This window comes from Argopecten irradians, chromosome 9 (genome assembly GCF_041381155.1).
Source record: "Argopecten irradians isolate NY chromosome 9, Ai_NY, whole genome shotgun sequence".
Classification (NCBI taxonomy): Eukaryota; Metazoa; Mollusca; class Bivalvia; order Pectinida; family Pectinidae; genus Argopecten; species Argopecten irradians.
In genome coordinates this window covers 4,432,979-4,460,430 of record NC_091142.1, presented here as the reverse complement: position 1 = coordinate 4,460,430, position 27,452 = coordinate 4,432,979, and the positions used below count along the sequence as shown (strand labels likewise).

Sequence of the window (27,452 nt, the reverse complement as noted above, 5' to 3'; positions counted from 1 at the left end):
AAGTGACAATAGATACAGTAAATTTCAAAATTAGATCAAAAGTTTATCTCTGTGAATATTGACACCATATATATTGATAGGATTTTCAATTCAACTTTTGAATCTAATGTTTATCTCGCAAACTTGATAGGATTTTCTATTCAACTTTTGAATCTAATGTTTATCTCGCAAACTTATCTTGAAATGGGAGTCACAAAATTTAGTAGTCCCAAAGAAAGTTGATTAGTATTTCAGTCCAAGAACTATACTTTTGTCCAGGGCTTGATTCATTTCTATGAAATTGAAATTCTGATAAACTCTAAAGATAAGCTCATGTCTGAATTATTTAGTTCTAATTGGGATTTTATAGAATGTAGCCAGCAATTTGGTGACCGGCCACTCTACATAAGAGCACCGGCGCATAGAGCTGCAGTTTATCTCCGAGTTACATTAGCACCAACGACGCTACAGACAAGTGGCCTGGTGACTCATGTCTCGGTAACTTAAAATCAAAAGAATTCCTTAAGATATATTTATGTTGGGATTTGCAATTGTGTTGTGAATGTCTTCTATCATCTATATTTTGCGAGGCCGGAGTAAATTTGTGCTGAGTCTCTTTGTAATAGTCTTGTAAAGTAATTCAGAAGCACAAATATACAGCACATGACTACAGCTCTGTATCCACTCGGAAGTGGTGAAGACCTTGAATCTATTTAGTTCAGTTTTAATCTGATCAAATGTCTCAAAAGTGCCAAAAGATTATCAGATACTGTAAAACTACTTTCATGAGTAGAGTATATTGAAAAGAATTTCTCTGTGTAGCATCCAAAGAAACTCTGTTTACAGTGCTGCCATGACATATCTAATATCTTACTGATCCACTTTTTTTCAGGGTTGGACCCATTTCTATCATTCTTATGTGTGGAATTCTTCAACAAAACCATAAAATCAAGGTTCAGGTGAAACTTTTAATGGATCATCTCTAAAGAAGAGGCAATGTTTAAATTACTGATTTTTTATTAGGATGATATAGAATGTTGCCAGCAATTTGGTGACCAGCCACTCTACATAAGAGCACCGGCGCATAGAGCTGCAGTTTATCTCCGAGTTACATTAGCACCAACAACACTACAGACAAGTGGCCTGGTGACTCATGTCTCGGTATTGTACTGCTGACTTTGTCATTTAAAGGGAATAGTTAGAAAATGAAACCAGTCTAAATGTTCCTTCCAATATCCCTTATATATCAAAACGACAGTCAAGTTTTGCTAACATTGTCAAGTGTTGACCATTGAAATTATGGAAAAGCCCTGTGTACATTTAGCACTGTTTTAAAAATAAATTTTGAAAGCGAGGCTGCATGGGAATGTCAACACGGACATAGCCAGCCGGGAGGACGTTTTAGGATTCCTGCAATATAAATCAATTTCTTCGCATACAGAGTGATTTTGATGAAAGTTTTATTTTCCTATTTCATAAGAAATTATACTGGATATATCAACACCATTTTACCAACTTTTAGCCTTCCTTTGCCCGACTATTCACTTTAAATATAAAGAGAAAATCAATGTTTTCATGACATCATTGTCAATTTCTATGTTTTTATTCATCAAAGGAGCAATCTAGGTTATACCCTTGCCAACTATGGTTCTATTATTTGGCCAGCCAAACCAGATTGATACGTTATTTTACCATCTTTTTTTTAATAACAACTACAAGATAACAGCAAAGTTTAGCAACCTGAATTCATTCATTATCTCATTTACATTCGAAATTTATTGATGAATTTTTTAGTCTTTCAACTAGATCCCAAGGGGATTCAGACCATTGTTGACAAGCTGTATCAAGAGACTCTCATATAAAAGTCCCGGACAAAAACTGTAACTCACCAGGTAATTGGGACAGCTGGCCCGCTGGTATCATAAGACGTGCTCCCTGATCCGTCTGCTGTATCTGTACTGTGATTGGCTGAGAGGTGGCCACCTGACCGGATGAGGAGGGAAGGCTGACCGTTGCTGTGGTGATTGGTCCAACCTTAGCCTGTGGGGTGGTCACACCAGTACTGGTCAGTGTGCTGGCCACACTAACACTGGACACAGAGGTGACCGATAGTGGCTGTGTTACACTGCTAGTTGTCATGGTCACTGTAGATTGTGTCCTTGGCACTACTGGAAGAAAAGGATTTTGTTAAGATTTCTTGGAAAGTTTTAAAACCTTTATTCCAAGAGAGGCTCATCAACTCATAACTGAGTCTTAAGACGATAGCCATAGAAAAGTATAGACGAGTGAAGTTGAGGTGTGAAATATATTTATAAGAACACAATTAATTGGTTAATTACATATAATATTTTGTTTCTGATTCTAGTCTAAACACAGTGTACTGCATCTGATACTATCGTCAGAATTTTATGTAAGAGACTTACTCAATCCACAGTATCACAGCAGACAACGTGGGCTATCATGTCTCATTAAAGGCCCACTACCTTTCCGAAGCAAAATTTAAAGGTTTCTTAAAATATTAATAACAAAAGAAAATGCCTATCCATGGCCTAAAATGAGCTAACAAGACCAAACATATGGAAGATTTTCTCCGAAATATATGATAACAGTGGAGAGTCATTTTGCTGTTTTGTCGTCTGGCGCAGTAGTATTCAACTACTGTGCGGTATTTAGGACGACGGCGGGAAACATAAGACGACCTGCGTTATGAAGATTAACATTTTATTATTTTAATCAAATTTTTCTGAAGATGATGATGAGTGTAGTAGTAAAGATGAGTTAATAACTTTTGCGACTCTACAAAATTATCGATCTCGTTTTACATTCCCATTTTAAAAATTAAAAGCCATTTTGGAAAGGTAATGGGCCTTTAAATGTTGCAATGTTTCCAAAATGTCAGATAGACTATTAAAATGTATATATTGAATGCAGCTTATCTCTTTACCATTAACCCCTGAGTAAATATAACGGACCATTCCATCCCTTGAATTAGAAGAGCCCAAAGGGGTCTACAAAGGTGAAGAAGTCGATTGGTTGTTTATCTTAGTGATATATTGAAATGCTGTTAAATCTGTGACAGCTTCAGAATCAATTCTGCACTTTAATATTACTCAGAGTTGATAATTCCTCCTTCACATCTGAAGACCCAGCGTAAGAAAGGGTATGCTTACCTGCAGCTGTAAGTGTTGTTGGTGTAGTTGAGGTAATGGTGGTGCCCACAGCAGCTGTAGTGGTAGCCGAGGATGTGGTGACAGAAGTCGCTGGTTTGACTTTTTCTGTACCACTGGTAGCAGAGGTCTGGTTTGTCAGTGGTGAAACACTCCTCGACTATAAATTGAAAATTCACTTACAATCAAAGAAAATTAAGTATACATAACATTCATCAGAAATTCTTTTAATGAATGTAGCCAGCCAATAGGAAACTGATCATTCCATAAGAAGAATGATCAGGGCAAAATGCTGCTTTTATATCCGAGTTACATTAGCACCTAAGATACTACAGACAAGTAACTTGGTGACTCTATGTCTCGAAACTTTTACATTTTGTTTTCATTTTAACATAACATTTTCAAAGAAAAGCACCAACAATGGCATACTAGTAAATTGGTGATGTCAAATTTGCACAATGAAGTGCTAATTAAAAATAATTAAGAAAATTGTGAAAAAACAATCTTCTAACAACTTACTTAAATAGATAAAAATTGACAGTATGAATGAATAACTAACTAACCACTTTGAATAATAATTCGTTGTAAACAAGAACTTATTGACTGCGAAACAGGGATACTTACCAGAGGAGAGATGCTCCTGAAGTTGACAGGTTTCAGTTTTCCAGGTTTAAGGCGAGGTGGAGGATCAGGTTGGTCGTCTATTTCCTCTATGAGTTGGCGTGATGTTTGAAGACGCTTCACACGATGTGCCACAAATGCGGGGAGATCTTGTTCCATGTCTGCTAATCCTGGATACCTCAATAGGTCAATATCCTAAACCAAGAAAATTAATTTGTTAGTCCAAATCAAACTTTACACTTTAATTAAGAAATTATACCTTACTTGGGTACTCGGACAACTAGTATTTTCACGGCAGTCCATATCACTTTGAGTGTAATAACAGTTTGTCTGTACAAACTCCAAGAGTTTTCAGTTTTAGACATTGACTGCAAATATATGATTGTGATGATCATACCATTTGAAGATGTAGCCAGCCAATAGGAAACTGATCATTCTATAAGAAGAGTGATCAGGGCAAACTGCTGCTTTTATATCCGAGTTACATTAGCACCTAAGATACTACAGGTAAGTAACTTGGTGACTCTATGTCTCGAAACTTTTATGTTTTGTTGTGTACTTAGAAACTTTGTCAGCATTCTTGTTCAGAGAGAATCCTGAAGACCATAGATTTATTCATGACAAACTAGAAATGTCTGGGGACATAAATGCCATGCATTCATATGAAAGCGAGATGGAAGGACAGGAAAGGATGGACTTAGAATAACACAATATCCCTCCCCATTCATGGCCGAAGTTAAAATTCCACTATGTCCACAGTTAATGTGATTTCTGAACAAATTGAATCTAGATAGAAACTGAGAATCTTATTACAATTGGCAATGCAAGAGTAATGAGTATCCAAGAGAGAATTGTAAAATTTTCTCAACGCAAAATCATACTCTTTTTGAACATGAAATGTAGCCAGCCAATAGGAAACTGATCATTCCATAAGAATGATCAGGGCAAAATGCTGCTTTTATATCCGAGTTACATTAGCACCTAAGATACTACAGGCAAGTGACTTGGTGACTCTATGTCTCGATACTTTCAGGTTTGTTGTGTACTTAGAAACTTTGTCAGTATTCTTGTTCAGAAAGAACCATGAAGAGCATAGATTAGTTTATGACAACTAGAAATGTCTACAAGACATAAATGCCATGCTGTCATACATCAAAGAAGGATTGAAGGGCAGGACAGGATGGACTTGAGCAACACAATATCCCTCCCATGGCCAGGCGTAACAATGAAATTTAGATTATTAAGATTAAATTTCACTATATTCACAGTTAATGTGATTTCTGCAAACTTAAAACCTATATTGATTATCACTAATAGAAATTGGCAGCGCAGGAACAATTCCCCCTGCAAAGTCTCAAAGAGAGCATTGTGAAATCTTTTCCTTGTGTGAGATTAACATGTTGTTAGTAGTATTCAAAGACTTTATTTCCAATCTTTTCTATCGTGAAATGTAGCCAGACAATAGGAAACTGATCATTCCATGAGAAGAATGATCAGGGCAAAATGCTGCTTTTATTTCCGAGTTACATTAGCACCTAAGATACTACAGCCAAGTGACTTGGTGACTCTATGTCTCGATACTTCAGGTTCGGTGTGTACGTTAGAAATTTTTTCAGTATTCAGTGACTCTTATATATCGACACTTTCATATTTGTTGTAAAATATAAGGGACTCAGATTGTATTAATGTTGAGCTCAGAGACTAGTGAAATACCTGTATATCATACTCCTATCTATCAACTCAAAAGACACTACTGCTACCTTTATAAGAATATTACCGAAAAACATAACATAACTATCCAAAATCTAAAATTTACAGTGGATAGTTTTGTTTTAATTACTTGCTCTTACTTTGAAAGGATCATAGTCCAACATATGTACAACAGCAGAAGAGGTATGGAATGTGATTCCTTCTGTCTGGAATGGAGACACAATTGGACGCTCATCAAACAGGCTGGGGTGGTTACAGACTTTACGAAGCTGCATGAGAATGTTGATGACACTCATGAAGTGTCCACTGGCTAGCGTCTCCTTTGTCCTGTGATCAGAATAAGAGAAATTATGTATGAAATGGTCGGTAGACCCAACCTATCAACAGCTAGTCAAAAGAGGATGGCTTTTTCTGTTAGTAAAACATGGAATTTCAAACAAAAGATTTGCTGAAAATCTTAGAAGGCTTAAAATACTGAACAGATTGCTTTTGCAACAAGAGCTGTTGAAACAAAGCAACAAAGCTCGTCTATTCAGAAGTTGATGTTCAAGTATTTACTATTTAAACATGGAAATATGACAAATTAACAGACTCAAAACCCCCCTAAAGGACCCCAAATTGGTTGTATTATCACGTTAAGCATCCATACACATTAGGAAAATAAAATCATAAACATTTATGATGACTTAAGCTTAAACAATTGACGAAACAGAAACTTGCTCAAAAACTTTAACGTGAAATGGGATGCCAACGCTGACGCCGACGTGACAACATTAGCTCCCCCTATTCTTCGAATAGACGAGCTAAAAATTCAAATAAATATTTCAAAATCCTGAATTCAGCTTTATACTGCATTTCTTATTTTATTTTTATTTTTTATCCACGAGTAAGGTTATACAAATGAAAATCCATACAATGATTTGGAAAGATAAAGTTATCAAAACACGTCTGCATGATCAAATGGTCAACAGAGATTTGAACAAGTTTATGATATAATGAAGAGCGTAAAAACACCTACTTTCCCTGTGACATGAAATCATCATACAGGAAGCGTTGACGCTTTGATAGTTGACACATCACAACATGCTCATATTTCTTTGGCATCTGTTTTTCCACATCTGCTTTTAACCTTCGCAGTAAAAATGGTCGTAGCACCTGAAACAAATAATCCATGTTTATCAAAAAGTTGCTTGCCTGTCAATATTGAGACAAAGTATTACAACATATCAAGTAGAATGCTTGTTTCTGATTCTAGCCTAAATACAGGATACTGCATCCAATGCTATCTTCAGAACTTTATGTATGAGACTTACTCAATCCACAGTATCACAGCAGACAACGTGGGCTATCATTTGTCTCATTAAAAGTAGCAATGTTTCAAACTGAATATGTCCGATATTTAATACCTTATGCAGACGTTTGATGAGGCTTTCGTTGTATTCATGGCTCCCTTCAATCATACCCGTAAGAGGGTTGGCAAACCATTCCTTGAATTCGCGATGTGACTGGAACACATTTGGCATGAGGAAGTGCATTAGGGACCAGAGTTCCATCAGATTATTCTGAAGAGGCGTCCCTGTCAGCAACAGGCGGCGTTGGCTGGAGAAATTCAGCAATGTTTGCCAACGTTGGGACTTAAAATTCTTGATATTTTGGGCCTGCAAAACAACATTAGATTATTTAAACTGCTGTGTTAAACATCACTAAAAAACTTTTATTTTTACTTTTATAATGTCCAATCAACAGACATTGATGTTTCTGTATTCTAGAATCAACACAGCTTACTGAAAACAGTTAATTGGTAGATTCCATATAATTATTCTATATCAACATTTTGTTTCTGATTCTAGCCTAAATACAGTATACTGCATCCAATGCTATCGTCAGAACTTTATATACGAGACTTACTCAATCCACAGTATCACATCAGACAACGTGGGCTATCATTTGTCTCATAAGTGTATTTATTTATGTTGACAATATGAAATTAAATGTTAAAACTGAAATATGTGTATGTCAAGGAGTCGTACCTCGTCAAGAATAAAATACTTCCACTTCTTCCTCCTGAAAGACTGGTGGTCTTGGATTACAAGTTTGTATGAGGTAATGCACACATGAAAGGCATTGGTTTTAGTCCAACCCTACAATGCAATAGAAAATAAAGTCATCACAAATAAAAATATTCTTAAATTTAAAACTTTCTTTGTACAATGGAACTAATTCCTGTACCACGTGATATCAGAAAATGTTTGTATTGGACTAGTATCTCCAGTGGTGTTGGAATGTGACTCTTTGTAATCTTCCCACTGAAATGATGTTAGCGCAGGATATCATCTTTAAGTGTCGTTCCACTACCAATAGAAATAATAGCTCTGCACAAACATTATCTGGTATCATGTACATAATTATTCCTATCCAAAAACCTTTCTGACTTAAGTAATGTACATTCAGATAGTCATTGCTCATGAAATGCCTAGCGAGACTGAAGGTAACATTGATAAGACGTACCTGTCTCTTTAATTTTCTCTCCTTCTGATTTCCATAGTAGGTGAGAATCTTGAAGGCCGGGCACCACTTTTTGATTTCCATCTCCCAGTTAAGCATCACACTGGTTGGCACAACAATCAAGTGTGGTCCCCAAATACCTATAACAAATTAGTTAGTTACAGTCAGGAAGACGTCCCAAGTTAATGTCAACATGAGCTCTGCCTATTGCTAGCGTTATGTCACACCCATGTTTTATTTCAAATGCATATTTCTCATAGTAAGAAGAATTTTGATATGAAGTGATTGCTTGACAAATTGGCCGATAGGTTTCACAATTGATCAAAACGATTGACTTACTAAACCTAGGTCAATATTTACAAACAGATAGACTGACAAATGAACAGAATATCTTATTTTGTCCAATGACATTTGTTTGCTTATCACAAGTGTATCATTAATGTTTCTCATGTTATATCCTATGTATAATGCTACATCTACAGACTACCAGCTATTCACAGTGTACAGGTCTCCCTTACCTTTATCACAGGCTAAGTGGGCTAGAAGAGCTATGGTTTGGATGGTTTTCCCCAGACCCATTTCATCAGCAAGGATTCCATTGAGACGTTTCTCATACATGGTGGCCAGCCAGTCCAAGCCAACATGCTGGTACTCTCGGAGAGTGTGTTTGATGAGGAATGGCACCTTTGTCTTAACCTGGGGAAAAAGACACAAGAATTTACCTGGTGTAGACAAGGACTGGGCTAACAGTATCTTGCCACATTGAAACTCATTATGCTGATATTCAGAAGAGGGCTTAGTAATGATGCATCTTGTAAGCTCAAACAAGAGACCCAAAGGCCTTAACAGTCATCCAGCTCAAAAGACCAGAAATTTTGAAATTCCTGCATACCCATTGTTGTAATCTAAATCAACAATTTAGTTATCAACTAATAATTGTTCTTCACTGAAAGTGTGTAAGAAATATATTTCCCCAGTTTCACTCTGTATATCTGGCCCTAAGGTCATGAAACAAAATCTTATGAAATTAGACTTTTAAAGTTCTAATATTAGACTTTGCCGGTCAGAGACAACACCACACTACAAATATACAGAGTTTCACTCTGTATATCTGGCCCTAAGGTCATGAAACAATATCTTATGAAGTTCGACTTTTAATGTTCTAATGTTGGATTTTGCCAGTCAGAGACAACACAACATGAAAGTCATTCCGAGTGGCGTAGCAAAAATTTAATTCAGTCAAATATTGTTTCAGGATGCCAGATTCCAATCTTACCTCTGTGGTCTGAAGTGTGTATCCTTTTGGTTGTAAACTCTGGGCTTCTGCTGCGATGTCAACAAGCTCTTTACCAGGACCTTTCTCCTCTGCATCACCCTAAATAGACAATATTCACCAGTTCAGCTTGAGCTTCATCCTCAATCTCTCACAGATTTTAAATACCATATAAAATGGATGTCAAATAACTTCTGATCTTCATTGAAATGACTGTTTTGAAATTTGAGAAAGATAATTCCAATATCTACAATGGTAATAACCATGCAAAAAACTACTGATCTTCAGTGAAATGATAATTCTTAACAGGAAAATGTCCATATCTACACTATTAATTATCTACTTGTATTCTGCTGACGAGTCTTCCTATACATTTACATGGAACCAGTATGTACAAGATTCTGCTGATGAGTCTTCCTATACATTTACATGGAACCAGTATGTACAAGATTCTGCTGATGAGTCTTCCTATACATTTACATGGAACCAGTATGTACAAGATTCTGCTGATGAGTCTTCCTATACATTTACATGGAACCAGTATGTACAAGATTCTGCTGATGAGTCTTCCTATACATTTACATGGAACCAGTATGTACAAGATTCTGCTGATGAGTCTTCCTATACATTTACATGGAACCAGTATGTACAAGATTCTGCTGATGAGTCTTCCTATACATTTACATGGAACCAGTATGTACAAGATTCTGCTGATGAGTCTTCCTATACATTTACATGGAACCAGTATGTACAAGATTCTGCTGATGAGTCTTCCTATACATTTACATGGAACCAGTATGTACAAGATTCTGCTGATGAGTCTTCCTATACATTTACATTGAACCAGTATGTACAAGATTCTGCTGATGAGTCTTCCTATACATTTACATGGAACCAGTATGTACAAGATTCTGCTGACGAGTCTTCCTATACATTTACATGGAACCAGTATGTACAAGATTCTGCTGATGAGTCTTCCTATACATTTATATGGAACCAGTATGTACAAGATTCTGCTGATGAGTCTTCCTATACATTTACATGGAACCAATATGTACGAGATTAATGAGAATGAGTATATACCTGTGCTTGTGTATCCTGACTAGTATTAGTAGAATCAGATGTCATCAGAAAGTCCAGTCCAACTTCTTCCTCCTTATTGTCAACATTCTCCTCTGTTTCTTCTTCTTCCTCACCTAAAAGTTAGTATATACCATTAGAATTGGCCATGTAAATTTGTACTAGGCTAAATGCTTTTATTTCACACCATCAGCATCCAGTTCATAATTTTATCATTAATGTTTAAGCTGTTCACTTAACCATGTATTTTAAATATTTAGAGTATTATATGACAAATCATCATTGTCTTATTCCAATTATCCTCCATTTCCACACAATGAATATCTTTTGAGTATTAGCCATTAGACAATGCAACCCAGACAAAGAAATCTGCACTATTCCTAACATTTCTTAATTATAACAGCACAACACCTACCTTCAGACTCCTCTTCCTCTTCGCTGTCTTCCTCGTCATCATCTTCATCATCATCGCTGTCATCATCTGTACCCGACTCGCTCTCTGGCATTTCAAAGTCACTGTCGTATGCACCTGCATACTTTTTGTACAGTTCCTCCATGTCCATATCGCCTGAACATGAAACAATTGTCAATCAAACACCTGGTTCATTCTTTTTTATTGTTGTATGTATTTTGTCTACAAGTCAAGCGAATTACTGAATTGAGTGGGGACTGATTCATGCTAAGTTCTTTTTTTTAATCATGACTAATGATTACTGTCTCATTCATGATAATGTTATATTTTTCATTATCTAAACTTGCCCCCCTTTTCTGTCTGCCACGCCACAAAATATCAAGCAGAAGAAAATAAAATAGGCACACTAAATTTGCCTACAGTATAGACGGAACGCCAGCTGTCAATCAAACTGCACATGACTTTGCATTCTGTATTGTATATGCTACAATGTTTGCTCCAACACTGAATGGAAACAACTGTGTATGCGAGCATGAGGCGTAGCTTCAGATTGCCTGACGATCTGTCAATTTTCAGTTGGCTAAACATCACACTGACCTTCATTCTGTAGATCTTCTAGCTCTTTGCTGTAGTCGACTTTCTTGTCAAGTTTTTCTTGTTCCTCAATAGTTTCCTCTACATCCACTTCCTCCTCCTCGCTCGCTGCAAACTCGTCATCCTCCTAAACAACATCGTACAATAGAAGATGTAGAGTTCAAATTTCCTATATACACAGTGTAAAGGTTATTACTTCTATTCAAAAGACAATTGAAATAAATAAATAAGTTGTCTCCTACGACAGGAGTTTTAATTGCACAAATAACAATTAAAGTGTTTTAGGTAGGAATTGATATCCCCTGGATTTATATTCTCTCAGTGAAAATAAGATTTCACCAACAGTTGTGAGCTCAGGGTTAAATTTCTAAGTAAATAATTATGATTCTACTACATGCATGAATATTAGAAATTTGATTTGAATATTAATTTCACACAATATAATACTGCAACGAGTAAAATTTTGTAATTAGGACTTAAACCAATTAAGGAAGCTGTCTCCTACGACAGGAGTTTTAATTGCACCAGTAGCAATTAAAGTGTTTTAAGTAGGAATTTATTTTATATTCCCTGGATTTATATTCTCTCAGTGAAAATAGATTTCACCAACAGTTGTGAGCCCAGGGGTAAATTAAAAGTACTTATTTGATTCTAAACACATGATTACTGAATATTTGATTTAAATGTTAACTTCACAGAAAACTTGTAGTTACCTTTTAAATATTATTGAATGTGATGATGGAGTTCAAAAGTAAAGAAAGCCAACTTGCACCATAACAATTTATTTTAGATAGATACATACTCCTATAAGCCTCAACATTTTTGTATATTCTTATAGTACACCATGATCAAAGTTATTTTATTTTGTCTCCTACGACAGGAGTTTTAATTGCACCAGTAGCAATTAAAGTGTTTTAAGTAGGAATTTATATGCCCTGGATTTGTATTCTCTCGGTGAACACATCAGATTTCACCAAGAGTTGTGAGCTCAGGGTTAGTGTTTTTATATTTGAAAATATATTTCTGAAATTCACACACACGATTCTCAAATGAATATTGAATTTGAATATATACTTTAAGAGATCAAAAGGAGGCCCCCAGTAAAATTTTACTGTTTCTGTTGAAAAGGATTGCTTTAAAGTTCAAGACAATTATCAGCATTTTTATACACTTAGAACAAGAGCAAAATTTTTTACACAAGAATCAACAACAAAAAGCGTGAACTTCTTATTTGTTTTCAGAAATCAGAATACACAAGATCTAAGTTAATCATCAATTGTATCCTGAAGAAATATCTCAATAATTTGCCCCTAGTTGAATAGAATACTGCATGATTGCCATGTGCTAAAAGTAAATACCTTAATTATTGTTCAAATTGATTTTGCTCTGATGGCAGTGTAGTATTACATTATAACATTATATTATTGCATGTGCTGCACGAGTCGAAAGTTGGTAAAAGGCAACTTAACAGGATACGCTACAGATGTAGGATCATATAAATCTTCTTTATCTTATAACCTTTACATATATGTATATATATTACACATTGCCCAAAGATCTTTTGTTTTGTTTCCTACGACAGGAGTTTTAATTGCACCAGCAGCAATTAAAGTGTTTTAAGTAGGAATTTACTTTATATTCCCTGGATTTATATTCTCTCAGTGAAAATAAGATCTCACCAACAGTTGTGAGCTCAGGGTTTGTTTCTATTATTTGTTATTCATTCTTGAGTACTTTTCTTGCATAATTAACATACCAATATTTACCCTTTTCTGGGTAGCCTTCTATATCGTGTATTTTTTGGAGTGATAGTTGTGAGTATCTTACCTTATTCTGCTTATGATCATCTACTTCCTCTTTGACCTCCTCAGTAAGACTGGCTGTTCCAGATAAGACCTCCTGGGGGAGTGACTTCAGCAATTCCTCTAATGGAACTTCTCCCTCCTTTTGTAGTGCATCTAACTCTGCCTTGGTTGATGTCTTTAATAAGTATCATTAACACATTAGTATAGAATACTATAGATATCGGACATCACCATTTACAATTATATTGTCTTTTTAAAACATATTTTCACCTATGAAGAACAAGAGTATGATCCATCAATCAAAGTTATCCGACTTGATTTAAAAGGACTCCAAGTTTTGGTTCACTGCATCTTGATATTCATGCATACTGTGTTATTCGACAGTTTTGTACCTTACCTCATCCATATCGGCTTCTGCTTTTTCTATGGTTTCTTCATCGTCAGATTCATCTGCTTCTGGCTCAAACTCGCCTATACAGACAGAGATATGGAAATATTCTTGACTTAATAACATGTGAAGAAAATGAAGCATTTGTCTAATTTTTATCCAGACACTTGTCATTTTAAACAGTTTATCGATTTCAATAAAGTTTGGGTTACATCATTTTGAGGAAAATATTGATTCAGAAAGGAATCTTTTATTTGAAAATATTTGAGAACAGCATTAGTTTGAACTGATAAGACACTTACGATCCCCGCCATCAATCGAGTGGTCTGGAGTGGTGCCCCCAGACGCTATAGATGATCCTGTTCTGCTGTCCTTCTTCAACCCCTCAGTTAACCAGGTGGAATACTTCTCTGTTTGATCAACAATGAAGTTCAGATGGAGATCTAAAGCCTTCTTTCGTTTTTCCTCATTTCTTGTTTGTTGTTTATATTGCACAACCTGCAATGATCAAAATGTTTTTTAATAGCAAACACACACCTTCAGGAATTTTTGTTGCTGTTCTGTTTACTAAGGAAACTTGAAACTGATTACACATTCCATTAATTTCAAAAGCATAAAGAAACTGAGGAATATTAACTCAACATTCAGTCTTTATGTAGCTCACCTTTTCTACATTTGTCCAGAATTCGCGGACCTGTTTTGCTATTTGTCCTGCTATCCTTTTCAGTTTCTGGGCTTCTTCTTTCTCGGCTCTAATCTCCTTCTGCTCAAGTTCCTGGAAATACTTGGACACCATCTTTGCCACCTGGTCGACAATTCAAAAGTTTTAGCCTTTGTGCATGTATTTAGAAACATTCAATGACTTTATTTCATCTATTTTTCTATCATGAAATGTAGCCAGCCAATAGGAAACTGATCATTCCATAAGAAGAGTGATCAGGGCAAACTGCTGCTTTTATTTCCGAGTTACATTAGCACCTAAGATACTACAGGCAAGTAACTTGGTGACTCTATGTCTCGAAACTTTTACATTTTGTTTTCATTTGAACATAACATTTTTAAAGAGAAGTGCAAACAATGGTATAAAAGTAAACTTGTTTTGTTGTGTACTTGGCAAACCTAATCAGTATTCTTGTTTAGGGAGAATTTTGAAAAAGAATACTAGAAATGTCTGCAAGATATCAATGCCCCCACTTCCGTATAACAAAATGGGATGCAGACAGGATGGATGTGGGAACCACTATATCCCTGTCCATTCATAGCAGGGCATAAAAACAAAGCAATTTCATTATATTCACGATCAAAGTACTTTCTGCATACTTAAACCTAGTCAACAAAATGAAAAAGATTAGCAAGAAAGATAACTGATAATAAGTATCAAGAGAGAATTGTGAAATTTCAGTTGGTTACTTCTTGATTTTATCTTATTTCAGTTTTTTTTTTAATTTCTTGATTTTATCTTATTTCAGTTTTTTTCTATCATGAAATGTACCCAGCCAATAGGAAACTGATCATTCTATAAGAAGAGTGATCAGGGCAAAATGCTGCTTTTATATCCGAGTTACATTAGCACCTAAGATACTACAGGTAAGTAACTTGGTGACTCTATGTCTCGATACATTCATGTTTTGTTGTATACTTGGAAAACCTAGCCAGAGGACCTTGAAAAGCATAGAAATGATGACTGGAAAAAGACATGAATGCTCCATCAAGTGGGTGCAGGAACAGAACAGAATGGATGTAGGTAACATTATAGGCCTCACGATTTCATGATGTCTATATCAAGTTCCCATTTCACAATGGTAAATGTTAAGAATCTAAGTGGAACCAATTATTTTGAAAGATTATGAAATTAATAAAACACTAGATACCTTTCGCGCAGCGGCCTTCTTCCACTTGCGCTCCTGCTGGAAATCAGCTGCAAGCCATTGCATCTCCTCTAACAGGTAATCCCAGTGACTCTTGTTTCGTGGCGGCTCCTGCACCTTCGGCAGTCTGCGGGATGACCAAAGGCCCTCCTTACGAAGTTCTGCCACTCGCTGCATTACCTGAGCCTCCTGTGTAAAATCAAGCATATTGCAATTAATAGAGGAGAATATCACTCAGCAATGACAGCAAATTCATTTTAAAGTTAAATCCGCACTGGCACGGAGTAAAACACAAATCTGATGATAATATAAATGAATTGAAAGTGACAGGTAGCTGGGCTTATCGTTATTCTCGAGTCCATATCAAATTAATAAAACTAACATCAAGAGCATGATGGGCAAATAAATGGTGTTTATACAACTTTGTTTCATTCTTTATAATAATATAATAACTGTTCCAATTTCCATTGCCACAGATGGTATTGGTGACCATATATGGAAGCAGAATTGAGCTTTATCTTCCACATTCACACAAAGTGTACAGCAAGTGACCGGACAATCCAGACCCTACTGCTGTCAAGTGGATTGACAATGTCCATTACTAAACACCAGGCAGAATACCTGGAACCCCCTACTGCCCAGACAGTAATGGAATATACACAGACCTGCTTTGCTCTTTCCACAATAGCTTCCTGTGAACCAATAGAACCATCGTAGATATTGGATATGGTGTGTTGTCGCGTGTGAAGACGAGGTGTTCCACCAGGGGATGTTGGGGGAGACTTGGTGGTACGAACTGTTGACTGTGGTTGGCTTGATCTGTCAAAATATAAACCACATTATTTATCAAAAGGTAGTGATCTATGATAAGAATTGTTTCTTGTTGGATCATTTACTTTGAACCACAATTCCAATTGAGAATTCAATTTTCAGCTTACTTTTATTGAATCACAATGAAACTTATACCCCCACCAAAAATTTACTCAAGTCTCATGTTTTCATGTCTAAACTTTAAATAAAGAGGCAACTTTTTGTTTACATTTGGGTTTGGATTATCATTTGACCATTTATGGGTTTAAGGGACATATTGAGATACTCCCTAATTTTTATAGAATGTAGCCAGCAATTTGGTGACCAGCCACTCTACATAAGAGCACCGGCGCATAGAGCTGCAGTTTATCTCCGAGTTACATTAGCACCAACGACACTACAGACAAGTGACCTGGTGACTCATGTCTCGGTAACTTAAAATCAAAGGATATTTATGTTGGAATGTGCAATTTGTTGTGAATATCTTTTATCATTTATGTTTTGCAAGACTTAAGTAAATTCCTGTTGAGTCTCTTTGTAATTGTCGTACTCTTGTCCAAAATAGTGTTGTCATTCAGAAATACAAAAAGACACAACAAAACTATAGCTCTTTATCCACTTTAAAAGTGAAGGCTTGACCTAAAATCTGACTTCTTCATTTTCATTTTTATCAGACAAATGTCTTAAAAATGCTATGAAATTTTCAAATACTAACTGATCCAAGGACTACAAATAAATAACTTTTAGCAAGTGTTGGATTCGTTATTATCACACCTATGAAATTGACATTCCATGAGTGGAATTCCTAAACAAAATCTTTAAATCAATGTTAAGGAAATCTTTTACTAGATCAGCTCTAACAAAAAACTCATGTTTAAATTACTGACTTTTGATTAGGATGATATAGAATGTAGCCAGCAATTTGGTGACCAGCCACTCTATCTAAGAGCACCGGCGCATAGAGCTGCAGTTTATCTCCGAGTTACATTAGCACCAGCGACACTACAGACAAGTGACCTGGTGACTCATGTCTCGGTAACATACAGCCGACTTATATAAAGTAAAATTCATTTTTCTATTAATTCATTGCAATACTAAATGTCAATATTTATTCAAAGACATTATTTATCCTTAAATGGGCATAAGTTTTATTCTTTCATCAATTACATCTTAATAAGCAAATAACAAATCAGAATTTTGTGGTAAATGCAGGATAAGAAACATTGTCTTATGATAGAACGTTCAACAATAAGCAATTTCTGATATGAAAATGAAATTATGACCTTTGGTAGAGCAGCAAAAAAAATGCCGATTATCTTACATGTGATAGCTATGTTGTGACTTTCATATGAACTTTGTTGTAAGTATGGCGGGGAACTTTTGCTGGTACTTACGTTGACATAGTGTGTGTGACTTTTGTTGTGTGTGTCGTGTGTACGGCGGGGGGCTTTGAATCTGCAGCTTTGGACATCTGACTCTGTAACAGTGACATAGACACAGCAGCCTCCGTGGACGTTGTCAGGGTAGTCGTACTGTTGGTGGTCGTACTGGCTGCTGTCCTCTGGTTAGGAGCTATAAATCACACCAAATCAATGTAACACTACTGCAAGTGTCATTATTATCAAAAGAAATCTCATGACTTCTGCTGATTTCAGATAAAACCGAGTCATTGTTTAAATAGCCCGACTTATTTTTGAAAATGACAATTTTATAGAACAAATTTGTGTATTTTCAGTAAATCAGATTTCCTGGAGCACAAATGTATGCCTTTGACACAAATATAATTATTCGTTAATTAAAGTTTTGCTTTATCAAATATAAGCTAAATCTATTCTTATCAATTTAGCACTATCTTGAAAAATTGAGAGAAAAAAAACCCAGAGAAAAAAAAAAAAAAAAAAAAAAAAAAAAAAATTGTTCATCAATCTGTTATTTGTCCAATGACAATTTTTTTTTTTACAAATGCTGTCTATTGATTACCAGAACAATGAAGAATGGATAACATAAGACTGTACAGCATGATATGACAGGCTCATATTATTGCACAAGGCGAGCTCAATGTGAACTAACAAATGATACAAAAATATATACACAAAGTGCCTTCTGGTGGAATTCAAAAATCTAAATATTTTGTATCATTACCATCAATCATTAAAAATTCACAATATGGGCCAGGTTGTAGCATGGGACAGTCACTTACTACTGTATTACAGCAAGACTTTCTGCTGGTATCTTGGACACTTAACATACAGTATGGCTTCTTCAACCCTTTGTCAACAATGAGAAACATACTTTTTGACATCCCCACCTAAAACCTGGTTCTAAGTTTGATAAATATGACAATTTTACTATCATTTTCTCTCAAACAGTTTTTATTTTTAATCTATCATCTAACTCTGACTTAACACTGCTGATCTGAGCTTGGGAAGAAGAAAGACATTGTACTCTGTACAGGATTGAAGCTTGGGCTCTGTATGGTAGCATGCCACAGACCTCAAATCAGTAAGTGCTATATCCCATGCTAGCCTGTGTCCCAATTCATTCCATCATGCTCTACAGCCATCAAGTAGATCCCAAAATGGATCTAGACCACAAGAGATGATTTGTCTTTCAATGGACATGTATGTAGACGGTAAATATTTAGAATTGTATCAAAATTATGTGCTATCAAGAAATGGATCTAGAACACAAGAATAAACGATACAAGAGGCTGAATTGGCATGATGGAATGAACAGTAATTTGATGAACCATCTGCATAGTAACCATATCATTCGATTCTTGATCAAACCAGCCATGATATAATCCTTATTTTACCTTTTCATAATAAAATAAAAATATTGCAGCATTACACGACACTAGATGACTTGGATGAAAAAGACTACAATTCAATAACAAAGAACCTTAGCATAGCCAATTCAAGCCGATGAAAGTCTATAGCTACTATGGAGATGGCAGGACTGGCGGAAATCCCGAGTTAAATATATATGAACTGGTAAGCACCTGTTTGAGTTGGGCCCATATGTGCCGGCACCACTGTGGACTGTAGGGACGAGGAGGAGGAGGAAGAGGAGGAGATGGGAGTGTTGTGTGGCATGGAAGTCACACTGGAGCACAAGGAGGAGCTGGCCAAAGCCGGCTGTACATGGCCAAACACCATACCATGTCGACCTCCCGGCCGCCGAGTTTCAAAACCTGCAGGACCAAAACACCTTATTCACTTACAATCTTACAGTAACAAGGGTCTAGGTTCCTAATTTCTACAGATGGCTGCCAAAGTAGCTGGATATAAAGAAGTCAGAAACCTATGTTTGTCAAAGAGTGTTAAGGAAATTCATGATTATCCCAATTCTATTCCAGAAGCTCTGTTAACAGCCCTACTAAATACGAGGGTTTTAAAACACAAGAACGACCTGAGTGAATACATTATACATTAGTTCTACCTTCCAGTAATTACAATATGATTTTTGTGGCATCATAATCACCAGAAGGTTGTGTTGGTATCTCAAAACTGATGTATACATCAGCTTTATTCCCATAGGCCACGATTCCTACTCCATATATAATTTAAACAGGTAAAGATGTGACAATGACCATGAATCAGTCTTGGCTTTGCCGTAAGTTTTTAAAAAAGGTCAGATCATTCCCCTCCCCCTGCCCCTGATGCTTCAGACTTCAATCCTCCTTTTCTGATTTCCATTGTGTACTTTAATCTTATTTTGTGAAAACATATGCGGTTTTGGGGACATTTTTGCTTGCACAACTGAGACAGGAGAATAAAACAGTAACCTAGACCCTTGATACAGTCATTCTCCCAACTGATTAATCATCATTAATAGACTACTGTATTACATATTACAGATTTTGATGATATGTTTCACGATATTAATGTTTATTCCTTTTTTTGCCATTAACAAAGAAAATTTAAAGCAGATTATCATTATTTCATCAATTGCATATATTATAATATATCAATGTAATATATTTTATAAACAAAAGCAGAGACTTTTTGAAAGTAGTTTTATCACAAGTATAGCAAATTTAGCACATTGTTAAAACAGCATTCTTTTAACTACCGCAAATACAGCTATACTTAATTGATGCAAAGCCACAACACCCATTCAGGTTACACGCTAAAATATATAAGGCCCCTTACTAGTCCCGCATAATTTTTGTTACTGGTCAATAATGGAATGCTTAATGAAAAAGAGTCATGTAATAAACTAAATAAGTCCACAGGCAGGGTAATAAAGAAAGGTTTGGGAATACAGTCTACTCGCTACAATCCACGGTGAGCCGAGCACAGGCAAAATAAAAAGATTGAAAATTAACAGAAGGCACAGTGTGTATATACAAACATCATTTGAAGCACACAACATCAAAATCAGAAGGCCTGTACAATAAATTAAAATAATGTAAACTGAAGAATAAATTCAAAGTGAATGCAAACAAGTACTGACTGCAATAAAAACAATTCAAGTGATTATAAAAATAGTATAACAAAAATCATCAATGTGTTATCCCTCATAAATTTTATGGTCCAATTTTCATCTTTAACATTTAATTACCACTTATCAAAGCTGCCCTTTTGTCAGGGCAACAGATGTTTTCCATAATATTATTCAAACTCGCTAAGTACTAAAATTCCTGAAGAGAAATAATAATGAGAAGTAAAAGGTCAGAATGTGGTAAAATTTAAAAAAAAATTCTGACCTCATCAAGAGATGCAAATATTTCTCGATCTAAAAATCTTTAACAAATTGAATAATGGATTATTTCACTAACTCATGTGTTGGAAAAGTTCAAGCTCATAATGAAATATTAAGATATTTTCACTGATTTATACATCAAATCAGTCACAATTAGTCGACAGCTCTACAGGAAAATGAACTTAACAATATTAGTTAAAACACAAAGTCAACATACAGTAAAATATTCAACAGAAATTACTGATATTAAACATTCAACAGAAATTACTGATATTAAACAGAGTACAATAATCAATAAAATACTAACATGCTTGTTTTCCATTTTTTGTGTACCATATTAAGTATTTATAAATCTGTTCAATTCATATGAACTGTATATCTTTAAAACAGACACAATCATTCATCTTTCATTGGCAGACAAGCCTCTTGTTTGAAAGCATAAGCAGAACTTCACTGTTTTTCAGTTTTTGAAAGCCATGACATTTGTAAATGATTCAACAAATATATCTTAATGGGTCTGGACCACAGTAAATTGAATATGTGGTGAAATTCACAGGTAAATGGAATACATAGCAAACATATGCAATGATATGTTTTTTATTCAAAATTTGAAATGAATTGGTCAATATTCAATGATTCATACAGTAAGTCCATTACTGAATATTTTTTTGTAGTTGCATTATAAAATGATGTGTGAAAAATGAAAAGTAGAAATGTGCAACACAGTTGATCTTAGAACATGCAACATTGAACTTGATGAGCAGTCACATATTCAGGCACACAAGACAGAAAATGAAAGAATTTTGAAAGCGTGATAATGTTTCAATAATTATACAAAATCTCAGCAATATATATAAATCTATTTTGTATGCTGGTTTAACAAAACATGCTTACGAGTGAATCTCTTTTTTTATTTCAAGATTAATAATTATTACAATTCATAAGATGGAAACAAAATGATCAATCATCTGGTTATGGTTACTATATGGAAATTGATAGATGGCGTTGAATATTTATGCAAGCTTTACTATTTTCTTACAATGTGAACATGAAGCTATACACACCATGCCACCAAAGCAAATATCTTACCTTGTTGATTCAGGGCTGCTACAGACGGTGGTAGGGTCGTAGAAATGGCCACTGGTGTTGCCAAAGGAACATTGCTACCACTGCAGGTAAATACCTTTACCTGAAGTAAAACATCTCTCTGTTAACTATCTCGCTTCATTTTCACAACTTGAGGACAATTTTAAAACCTGAATAAATTATTTGTTATATCTATTTGCTACTTTGCTTTCATAATCTTTAGCTAATCAGTATTTTTAATTCTGAATTATATCTCAATCTGTCTAATTTCACTTCATAGAATCAGAAGTGGAATCACTTACAGATGAATCAAAGATATGATCAGTGTAAGTCTGTCTTATATTGCATCAGCATTATTTTATTATCTTTCAGATATTTTTTTAATGTATTAAATGCTTCAAAATGTAATTTTCTAGGGAACAACATGCTCCCCCCCCACAAGAGAAAATGTTTTCTTCTATCAATAAGGACAGGTAGATATTTTAACAAGAAAACATACTTCATTGTTGATCTTTCTTTCTTGTCCATGATCATCTTCCTCATCACTATCAAGATTCCCAGATTTCAGGAAGTGAACTAGCTGAGGTGTCGGTCGCTTCTTCCAGGTGTGATAGTCCATCATGTTTCCACTGTTCTGGAGGAAGAACAGCTCCGTCAGGAACTCAATGTAGTTCTCTTTTATCTCTTTCATTTCTTTGTGCTTTTGGTCTAAAATCAGTTTTCTACTGTTGGCGATTTCTGCAGTAGCGGGCGCTTTCTCCTCCACCTTTACTTTCTTCTTTGGAGACGGCCCCATAGCGGATTGGTTGGCTAGTGCTGTTAGGTTGGGAAAGGTATGTGTGAGGCCAAGAGGTGTTATGCTGGGTTTCGTTTCTTGTAAAACTTTCCCAACCACTGCTAGGTTTGTTGCAGAAGCTGGCGCTGTAGCACCTGCTCCAACATTAGTCTTTGGAGTTTGTTGTTGTCCAGTAGGTTGAACACTCATATTTAGAGATGGTTGCTGAAGGTTGGCTCGAGGGGTTGGTGGGGTCCCCCGTGAAGGGCTCAGACCATGATGGTGCACTGTGGCTCCGCTGGCGCTCAAAGTCCCCACTCCTGGGGCCCCACTGGGTGTGGTCGCAGTCACCAGGGTCAGTGTTGGTGGAATTTGCATCTCGGGTCCGGAAGGAGTGGCACTTGTCTGTCTGATCAGGGTTGTAGTGGCGCCACCTGGGAACGATCCAGTTATTGGTCTGGATACAGCAGGGCTGATCACACCAACTATACCTACCAAAGCAGAGAGAAAGAGTGACTTGCGTTCTCAGTTATTTATCAATGGGAAAATCAAAATTTAACTAAAGATTTATTGTAACTGGCCTTGATTTCCATTTTTTTTACAAGAGTTACATAGATAATTCAAGCTTTAACTGGGAGTACTGTTAATGAAAATTAAGTGCTTGTTCACTTGAATTATCATATTTTGAAATCTGACATAGTATAGCTATTTTTTTTCGTCAAACAAGTACACTCATTGTAAAAACATCAACAAATGCTTAATTGGTGAAATTTTTAAAACACTCGACCACGTCCACAAAAACATTTTTTAATTAAGCTAAGATTTTGTCTCCAGCGATAACAGCATTAGTGTTATCACTGGAAGTTTATGTTGGGTTGAAGTCACGGCTCAAAGGTCTTTAAATCTCCTTTAGCTTTGGTAATCAACCCTTAATCAATGTGAAATATTATGATTTTGGTGCTTGTAATCAACTTTGGAAACATAAACAAGGAGTAATGACCAGCAAGTAGCCAACTATAAAATGGGCAATCCTGAATATTATCATTATGTGAAATGTATTTCATACAGGGAATATTATCATATGTGAAATGTATTTCATACAGGAAATTGATTATGGATTCAAAGCTAGGTATTTTAAACTATTTTTTATCCGCATTATGAAAACTTGCTTTCCTTTAATACCCACATCATGCTTTTTATTGACAATTTAAAAAAAAAAATCAATGTTGAAATGGTATCAAATCTGATGCAAGATTCATTAAAACCTTTCATTTGTTCATTTCCATGTTAATAATTTAAATGTGAGCTTTTAAGCTAGCCATTAATTAAGATGAGTTCTTATAGTCTTATCAGGAAGATAATTTCAAATCCTGCTCCAGTAATGAAGTAAACTTGTGAAATTGTCTCCAGCAATAACAGCATTAGTGTTATCACTGGAAGTTTATGTTGGGTTGAAGTCACGGCTCAAAGGTCTTTAAATCTCCTTTAGCTTTGGTAATCAACCCTTTCATTGTCTATTCAATGCTCTACAAGAATCAATTTATTCATGGATCAATCAAAATAAAATTAGACTTTTAATTCCACTCCACTTCAATATGCTTCAATACAAGATCTAACAACTCCCTGTATAGTCCGCTAAAACTGGCCATAATCGCAGGCTCAAAATTCTGACTGATCGCCTGTTTATGGTCAGCTACCTACTGCTCTTAAAAAGTCGGGGATTGTAGTACAAATCTGGCGACAGCGATTATGAGAATTCTGCATGTTGGTTTGGGGTCAAATATGCCTTTAAAGTTAAAGGAAAACGTGTTTCACTCTCTTTAATACATGTCACATCCCAATTCATCACATTAACGATGCTATGTCCCTAGTTATGTTCGAGACGTCCAAGAATCAGTGTTTCGGTAGCCATCTTTGAAGACCAAAAGTTAATTTTAACAGCCAATTAGAATCGTCAATTTCACCGGAAATCGATCCCAGCTGTCTGATTGGGTGTTAAAATTAACTTTCAGTCTTCAAAGATGGCTACCCAAACATTGATTCTAGGACGTCTCGACCATAACTAGGGACATAACATCATTTATGTGATGAGTTGGAATGTGACATGTATTAAAGTGAGTGCCAAATGTTTTCTTTTAACTGTCAATACCTTTCTGACCCCAATTAAACCTACAGAAGTCCCATAATCGCTGTCGCCAGATTTGTACTACAATCCCCGACTTTTTAAGAGCAGTAGGTAGCTGACCATAAACAGGCGATCAGTCAGAATTTTGAGCCTGCGATTATGGTCAGTTTTAGCGGACTACTCCCTGTATGGCTATTTGTATGTCCCGAGATAACTCCAAACAGAGTGTTGTTTTACATTGAAGTGTATTGTAGGGCATTGTAGTTGAGAGGAATTACAAGTCTAATTTTAATTACATTGGATTAAATATGTAATCAATATCTTTAATGGACTCTCAGTACCCAAGCCTCTAAGGCACAATTAGTATAAATTTTGAATAGCATAAATAATCACCTTGACTACTTAGTTGTCTCTGCAGAGCTTGAGCAGACAGAGCAGGTGTGGTTGCTACCGTGGTAGGCCCAGGGGTACCTCCTCCAGTGAAAATGCGTTCCAAGTCTTGCGAGGACACAACGACAGTTTGGTGCTGGAGAGGTGTACTGGAACCAACTGGGGTTGCCACATTGGAGCCTCCCAAGGATGAACCCGGGGACGCTGATGGAAGCAAACCTATCAAGCAAACAAGTTGTACCTGTCAAAATCATCCACATTTAATGACAAAACTGAAAGGATTGCGGTATTAGTGTTGTTTTTTATCATTTTGTTGAGTTAAACTAACCAAGTGATTAGCGAGTAACAAAATCTACCGTTGTTCAATTATAGCCAAGGTTTAAAAGCGATATTGAGAAATTATCATAGTAGAACCTTATTGCCTCCATCACTTCTGAAGACACATTTGAACTATCTAATTCAAAGGCTGGAATACTTCATTATTAATTTTCAAAGGTGAATTAATTAATTTGACCTCAAAATATGAAGAAAAGTTAAATTTCTGAAGTACCAGTATTTGTTTAAGTCTCAACTATGATTACTTCTTTCAAATGCTTGTATTAAGTGTTACGGACTGTATACCCGGTACATGGATGACCAATTCAGTGTCAATGACCAGTAAATATTATGATCTGTGGGTAAAGTATTTAAGATTTGAAGTTCTCTGTTGTATACTTTTGCAAAGGTGCAAATTTTAATTATCAATGTTCAATTCTCAATACAGGTTACCTGGTCAAGGCCCTGGAGTAAGACCAGATTTCTGACCAACTATGGTTGTGCTTGATTATGTATAGTGATGTCGATAAAATTTTAATTAAAATGGTAAACTTCACAAGATGAAACAAACCTCATGTTTTTAAGTGATAAAATGGAACAACTATAGCAGGCTTGATTCAGACATACAGTAAAACACATCTATAAAGAACACGCCTATAACAAATTAATAATTATAACGTAGCAATATGTATTCCCCCTGATGTTCTTATAATATTAGGAACTATACTTTAATTGTTTATAATGAAGTGATTTTATTGGTTCCTGAAGGTGCGTTAAAAGTTATAACTGTGTTTCAGTCCTGGCCCCATTCAGTACCTAGTGTGGTCTGCCTTCCTGTACCCGTAATAGCCTGTAACTGGCCGGTCAACACATAGTGCTGGACGGACTCTTGTTGTGGTGACTGCCCACTCTGGTCCCTTGGACCACTGCCACGACGCTGCTTCACATCGTTTGCATCATTTCGTTGCATACTTTTGCAACACCTTAAAAACATACAATATTACAGCTTTATGACAATCTTGTTGTGATTCATGTAAAAGAAAATGATACAACTTTTTATACTCAATGAAGGATTTTAATACAGTATTCATACATTAGTTTCAGTTACTAGTGGAAATGACTATGACTCGAAGTTATCACTGTATGCATGCTAAACTTGCCATTTCCACAGATATGCGAATACATTATGAATGTGATTCTTTATACCATGTATTTGTATAATGGTGAAAGCTTTTTATAGTCTCTTTTGTGAATGCATGAAGTCGATTCCGACACCCATGCAACTCGATCTAGTTTAGCAAAAAGATTTATTTTTTATTGGCATTGTTAAAAGACAACGTTACGTATAAAAGCACAACATTTATCAAATTCTGATATAAAAGTATATTAATAGATCCGACGTCAACGGCTATTAATGCAACAATTTACGCGCTCGGTACCGGTAGCCTTCGGGCGCGCATGCGGTCCGCCATTCTTGCCTTCCCATGAGTCGCGTTTCCGCCATATTGGTATGAATACATTATTTGCTTACCTGAATTTTGAGTTACAGATTTAACGATGAAAAACCACCCATCTTTGGTCAAAAACCCTCAATCCAACCTTATCAGCAATTTATCTGAACATTTTGATACAGTGAACCTACAACCTCAAAAATAAAACACATAAATTTCGATGCAACTATTTCTTGTCGCAAGTCACGGGATCTAAGCCATGACGCATCTCTGGCTGCAAGGACTAGTAAGTTAGGATACGCATGCGCAGATATGGACACGGTGAAACTTTCGGAATTTTGTCTGCTTGATTTTATTATCTAGTACTATGTAAACGTCCGAGAAACCCAAA

The 27,452-nt window shown here is 35.8% G+C and overlaps 1 protein-coding gene across 2 annotated transcripts in view; it reads right to left on the bottom strand.

Moving 5' to 3' along the window:
- Window positions 1–27,353, bottom strand: part of LOC138331146 (helicase domino-like) — a 55,740-nt gene extending 28,387 nt beyond the window's left edge. The window contains exons 1-25 of one of the 2 annotated variants that reach the window (XM_069278615.1): window positions 27,142–27,353; window positions 26,427–26,593; window positions 25,299–25,514; window positions 22,505–23,271; window positions 22,009–22,108; window positions 17,607–17,784; window positions 16,068–16,221; window positions 15,406–15,591; window positions 14,199–14,339; window positions 13,837–14,032; window positions 13,544–13,617; window positions 13,169–13,321; window positions 11,345–11,468; window positions 10,751–10,903; window positions 10,339–10,451; window positions 9,259–9,357; window positions 8,501–8,678; window positions 7,986–8,122; window positions 7,508–7,618; window positions 6,884–7,135; window positions 6,496–6,632; window positions 5,618–5,804; window positions 3,771–3,962; window positions 3,150–3,306; window positions 1,869–2,147 (exon numbers count right to left, since the gene is read on the bottom strand). In XM_069278615.1, coding sequence (XP_069134716.1) covers window positions 1,869–2,147; window positions 3,150–3,306; window positions 3,771–3,962; window positions 5,618–5,804; window positions 6,496–6,632; window positions 6,884–7,135; window positions 7,508–7,618; window positions 7,986–8,122; window positions 8,501–8,678; window positions 9,259–9,357; window positions 10,339–10,451; window positions 10,751–10,903; window positions 11,345–11,468; window positions 13,169–13,321; window positions 13,544–13,617; window positions 13,837–14,032; window positions 14,199–14,339; window positions 15,406–15,591; window positions 16,068–16,221; window positions 17,607–17,784; window positions 22,009–22,108; window positions 22,505–23,271; window positions 25,299–25,514; window positions 26,427–26,580 — 4,438 coding nt within the window. In that variant the 5' untranslated portion in view covers window positions 26,581–26,593; window positions 27,142–27,353. The remainder of the gene's footprint in view (window positions 1–1,868; window positions 2,148–3,149; window positions 3,307–3,770; window positions 3,963–5,617; window positions 5,805–6,495; window positions 6,633–6,883; window positions 7,136–7,507; window positions 7,619–7,985; window positions 8,123–8,500; window positions 8,679–9,258; window positions 9,358–10,338; window positions 10,452–10,750; window positions 10,904–11,344; window positions 11,469–13,168; window positions 13,322–13,543; window positions 13,618–13,836; window positions 14,033–14,198; window positions 14,340–15,405; window positions 15,592–16,067; window positions 16,222–17,606; window positions 17,785–22,008; window positions 22,109–22,504; window positions 23,272–25,298; window positions 25,515–26,426; window positions 26,594–27,141) is intronic. The other variant, XM_069278617.1, reaches the window with a different exon arrangement.
- Between the last annotated feature and the right edge of the window lie 99 nt (window positions 27,354–27,452).